General features: G+C 39.4%; 1 protein-coding gene across 1 annotated transcript in view; it reads left to right on the top strand.

Moving 5' to 3' along the window:
- Positions 1 to 1,944: 1,944 nt before the first annotated feature.
- The window catches only part of MROH2B (maestro heat like repeat family member 2B), a 59,421-nt gene continuing 55,365 nt past the window's right edge, over positions 1,945 to 6,000 (top strand). Inside the window, exons 1-3 of the mRNA XM_032468249.1 lie at positions 1,945 to 1,972; positions 3,087 to 3,148; positions 4,701 to 4,811. Coding sequence (XP_032324140.1) covers positions 1,945 to 1,972; positions 3,087 to 3,148; positions 4,701 to 4,811 — 201 coding nt within the window. The remainder of the gene's footprint in view (positions 1,973 to 3,086; positions 3,149 to 4,700; positions 4,812 to 6,000) is intronic.

Genomic DNA, 6,000 nt, shown 5'->3' with positions numbered 1-6,000 from the left:
AAATCAAACCCATATTACGCTAGCCTACCATAAAGAGAAGAGTAAGAAATAATGGGGAAATACAAAAGCAAGCCCAGAAAAACAGAATAAAATGACAGCAAGTTTGCTGTTTTGAGGTTTGACTTTTTAAAAATCTATCTACAGTATCACTTTATGAAAAGAGAGATCCATGGGTAAATTGCTGTATCTTAGAGAATCTTTAGCAAAAGGATGCATTTTGATTGCCGTGATGAATAAATTGCAAAGTCAGTATAAATCAATCATCTCCTAACTTCTACGAAATCAGTAAAATCTTTATGTACAGACATTCAAAAAATTCATTTGCCACTATTCACAAAAAGAATAAGAAACTGATTATTACAATAACCTAAATGGCTGGCTTTCTTATTATTGATTCTATTGCGCATTGTTCTTTAAGATTCTAAGAGCAAACCATTTTCAATGTTTTTGTTTCCCTATAAGACATTAAGAGTTTCGGGTTGCCTCTCATCACCTCGGTACCTCTCTGACCCACCAGTTCTCTGCCTTTTCTCCAACAGGTGAGTGAATCATGGTTCTGGAGATGAGCAGCTGCTGTTCTTGCCCAAACACAATGAGCATCTTTCAAGTAACTGCCAAATTTTCAATTATCCACTAATGGGGGATTGCACAAGGACCTTGGCCAGTGCTTCTCAGACTTCAGTGAACATAAAAATCACCAGGGGTACTCATTAAAAATACAGATTCTAGCCCCCTCGGTAGTTCACCAGGTCTGCGGTATCATTGGGACTGGTCATTTTAAATAAGGACACCAGGAGATTCCTGTTACAAGATACTTGTGGACCACACTCTAAGAAGTAGCGGTGCTGGCTTGGGAAGCTGAAAGTGTTTTCAAGCACCAACCTACTGAGGGCCATTGTGAATAGATTCAGTGCAAAATACCTGTCTATGAAAAGAATGATGAATCCAAAGATTTAGCTGGAAGCATTCAACTTTTGAATCTGAACTATTCAGTAATGAAGGGAAGATAACTGAAGCAGCAGCAGCAGCAGAGCATTGTCATGAGCCCTTCTCATCAGCCCCTTTCACACCCAGACCTATAGACTGTTGGTACCCTCTTCCCACTCTCTGACATCTGCCACATTAACATACAGTCTGGACGTACAACTGGAAATTGTGGTGTATAGAGATTTAGGATTAGCGGGGCATTGAGACCAGATTTATGTACTAGTAAAGTTGAAAGCATTATAGTCAAGAGGTCTGAATAAAGAATGATTTGAAAACAAGAGAGAATGGAGTCAGAGAAAAAAAGCCTGAGTCCAGAGTGAGGGCAGCATCCAGATCAAGTCAGTGATGGTGAGGCTGAAGGGGTGGTTGGGGAGGGAGGCTGAGAAGATTTTCCTTTGCTGCTGTCAGTTGGACATTCCACTCAACTGCCCCTGTGGGCATTCCGGTCCACTGAGCATGCCCAGTTTGTGTGACTTACTTTCACCAAGTAGAACAACCAACAAGGTCACCATAAAGGCTTTACCAACACCAGGCCAGTCAAGTGACCACGGGAAACCATTCCCAAATTTGAGATCAATGGACCCAGGTTTAGGGAGAAGAACTCCTTTGATCTATGAAAATGGTTTCAGTTTCAGTCTCTAATTTCTTCCTTCTCAGATACTCCAGTCTCCAACAAAGGGACAACATTCGGTGAGATGAAGCCATTTTGTTGGTCAGCAGGAGCTCAGAAGCAAGAAAATGTCAGAGTGGTAGAACACAGCATCATCTTCCTCTGCAGCCGCCCAACGCTGGAAACTTCCAGATCACTGTGCCAGTCAAGTGGAGGAGGGACTTTGATTTAGAGACCCTTATGTGAACCTTATATGAGAAACTTGCTGACCTGCTTCTTCGATTTGTTAGCCTTATTATTCCTGATACTTAGGTGCTATCTCTTAGAGACCTTGAAACAGCCAAGCCATGGCTGAGGACGTGGATGAATCTGCAGGTAAGCATCATCAGATCCTGAGGAGTCAGGCGTTTTGTGTCTGTGACCATATGTGTATGTGAGGTGAGGCATGGCATGCATCGTTAAGGGAGGGTCTGCACACCTTAAAGGTTTTATGAAAAGCTATCCTAAAGTAAGATCGTTTGTCTCTATTCTCCCTTTATTCCAAAATAATAAAATCACATGGGTTGTAAAGGACCAATGACAGACTAGGAGCTTGAGAGATGATTGTGCTTTACCTTCTTTAAAAATGTTTGGTCCACTTGAGGAGAAAGTGACTACAACACAAAGAAAGATAGTTTCTTGTTTAATCTTAAATACTGAAAGAGTCCTTTGGAAATACTCTGCTTTGCCAAAAAAAAAAAAAGGCTATATCCAACAGTTATGTTGTTTGATTTGGAGCCTTGTGGAAACTCACCTCATCCAGAAGTATCCCTCCTGCCAACTTTCCACATAGCATGAAATTGCTCAATATCTTTGACTCAAATATGTCTTCTCAGTTTTCCAAAGAGTTTTATTCAAATAATTCCTGGAAAGTGCAAGTCAAAAATAGTTAGGTCATTATCAGAAAAGAGCACGTTTCCATGAGCATGGAACCAGAAGAGAGACCTGGCAGAGAGCCAGGAAGGAAGACAGAGAGAAAGAGGATGTGGAGAAATAAGGTGGAGCATTGAGGAAGGAGTGGAAATTAACTATGTTACACTGTTGCCCTCTCCCACTCAAGTCATGTGTAAGGGAGTCAGCCATGGAATCTGAGAGCTGAGCTTTGCTAAAGTGGATATAGGGTGATGCCTATATGACTGGAGAGATAAATAGGAATCTAGCATCTTTTCTCTCCTACTCCACATTTAACTCAGGTTTTGAAAAAAAAAAAAACTTAGCATCTGCTATTTTCAAGTATCTCAGGTACACAAAATAAGAATCAGACACAGTTCCTGCTATCAAAACACTGATAGTCTAGAAAGGAAGAGTGGGAAAGGGGGAGAGGGGAAAGAAGGAGAAAGAGACAAGGAGAGAGAGAAAATGAGAAATAAGCTTTCTGTGTCTGTTGCATAGCAATTAATAGGAAGGCATTTCAGCACATACTTAATGCTTCTTTTTCTGTACATTTTAGAGATTTTTGGAGATATTAACCTCACTCTCGGCATGCTGAATAAGGAAGATGATATTAGCAAGGTAAGGAAAATAGAGAACAATCTCTTCCCCATTCACTTTTTCTAGTCCAGTTACTGCAACATTTTTCACCTACATCCCTCTTTGCCTCAACTTCCTCTTTTCTCTCTGGCTTCTTAAGTGGCATTCAATTTTTCAAAAAAGGCAGTTATAATTGAAGTCATTGTCATGTTTAAGTAATGGTATTTGGCATTTGAGGATTCAGAGTATACAATTCTAAAAGCTAACAAAAGAATGCCCCTTTCCCTAACCATATACAGATAGATGTGGAAGAGGGGGATGTCACGTACAACCTGATTAGATTAGAGCCTCCTCCGGTGTAATTTGAGGGTTAGCAGACCTTTGGTCCCATCCAAAATGTATCACGGACTTTTTGGTGTGGACCAAATATCTTGTGGATGTTTTGAACAGGACCAAATGTCCTGCAAAGAATTTGAGAGTTCCTATGAAAATCCCCAAAGATCTCCCCTACTTATCTGAGATGCTATTTCACAATTAGAGATTTAGTTCTCTGAGATTTGAAGGCTTTTCTGGCTTCATAACCTTCTGTAAAATAGCAATAGCCACTCTTCACTGAACACTTATCCAGGGAGCAGAGAGCTAGAAGCTTTCGAAACAGTAGTGCGTCATATTATATTCACTCCTCCCAACTTTATGAGGTAGCAGTCGCCATTTCCATTTGAACACTAAGAAAAGTGAGGCCCAGAGAAGTTACATGACTTGCCTAAGGACGGCAGGAATGTATCCAAATACAAGTCTGTCTGACTCCAAGATAATGCTCCTAATCATGATTCAATGTAGCCTCCCTGTAAAGGACAGCACCTAAACCTTTGTCTCTTAATCCAGTGGTTCTCAACCCAAGTGCATACTAGACTCCCTTAGGCAAAGTGAGTTATTTCACACCCAATCATAGGCATAGTACCTCCAGGTAACATGCCTGAGGCTCTTGGAAATTTCAGAACATCAGTCTCTCATCTTCCAAAGGCCATGTAGCCACCTAAGAGATTTAGAAGAGCTGTCATACACAGCATCTGCTCAAGCCACACAGTTCCTGGAGGCTGCAGCTCTATGGAAAAGGATCCACAACTTCTTCTCCACAAAGGCATGAGTGCAGCAATGAATAAATCCCCTGTAGGAACAAGTTTCATAACTTATCAGCCTTTGGGGGATTGCACTGTGTTCCTTAATGCCACATTCGTTTCCTGGTAGTCAGAGCAACAGTTAGGTTGTTGGGCATTTCCATTGCCCTGAGTCCCCTACAGCAATGAGTTTCGAGAGAATTTGCTAAGTCAGGTAGTCCGCCCCTGCCTTCAGTTAGATTTTGCCATAGAAATGTAGTCAAGTTAAAATAGTATTTAGAAGGGACTTTGCTCTACATATAAGCCTTGACTCCTAAAGATGTATGTTATGTTCAGGAAGCCCCAGTTAGGATATATAAAATACACTGTGTAGCAGAGATACATTGATTAGTTTAATGGTGTTATTCATTTGGACTTTATCTGATTCCTTTAGTTTTGTAACTCAAATTTCTGTATATAACTTTGTATGTTTGCAGGAAGACATTTATAGTCATCTCACTTCCATCATTCAGAATACTGACATCTTGGATGATGCAATTGTCCAAAGGCTGATTTACTATGCTTCTAAGGACATGCGAGATGACAGCGTAAGTTTGATCTTTGATGATGAATCAGCGTCAGGGCCAGGAACACGTCTTTAAGTGACCCACTGCACCCATATAGATGGCTCCATAAACTTTTATGAACCATAATCTTTTTCTACATCACTTCCAGGACCACAGATCACTTTTACTTGTTCTTCATGGTAATTTGGATACTGTTACAGCACCTATTATATACCCCTTCACAGATGATGAAACTGAGGTAGAGCTAAAAAAGACTTTAGAGGTAATATCCAATCCACCTTTAGAGGAGGAAGTTGACACTTAAGAGAGGTTGTTTTCAAAGTAACACAGCTGTCCAAACAAAATACAACAACACATAAAAAAGATCACATACTGTGATCAAGCTGGATTCATCCCAGGGACACAAGAATGGTTCAACATACAGAAATCAATAAACACCACATCAACAAAAGAAAGAACAAAAATTACATGATCATCTCAATAGATGCAGAAAAAGCATTTGATAAAAGTCAACACCCATTTATGATAAAAACTCTTACCAAAGTGGGTATAGAAGGAGCATATTTCAACATAATAAAGCTACTTATGACATATCCACAGCCAAAATAATACTCAACAGTGAAAAATTGAAAGCCTTCCCACTAAAATCTGGAGCAAGACAAGGATGCCCACTCTTACCACTTCTATTCAACAGTATTGGAAGTCCTAGACATAGCAGTCAGGCAAGAAAAAGAAATAAAAGGAATCCAAACTGGAAGAGAAGAGGTAAAATTGTCACTATATGCAGATGACATAATAATATATATAGAAAACCCAAAAGGCTCCACACAAAAACTACTAGAGCTGATAAAATAATTTGGCAAGGTAGCAGGATACAAGATTTAACATACAGAAATCAGCTGCATTTTTTTTAATTTTTAAAAAATTTTTAATTGAAGTGTAGTTGATTTACAATGTTAGTTTCATGTATACAGCAAGGCAAGTTAATTATACATATATGTACGTTTTGGGGGTTTTTTTTTTCAGATTATTTTCCATTACAGTTTGTATCTGCTAATCCCAACCTCTTAATCTATCCCTCTCACCCTCCTTCCCACCTTGGTAACCACAGTTTGATCTCTCTGTTGCATTTCTTTACACTAACAATGAAATATCAGCAAATGAAAGTAAAAAGAAAAATCTCTTTTAAAATTACATCAAAAAATAAAAT

The sequence above is a fragment of the Camelus ferus genome, chromosome 3 (assembly GCF_009834535.1).
Source record: "Camelus ferus isolate YT-003-E chromosome 3, BCGSAC_Cfer_1.0, whole genome shotgun sequence".
In the NCBI taxonomy this organism is placed as follows: Eukaryota; Metazoa; Chordata; class Mammalia; order Artiodactyla; family Camelidae; genus Camelus; species Camelus ferus.
Note: the sequence above shows the minus strand (reverse complement) of the source record. Positions and strands in the feature narration are given on the sequence as shown.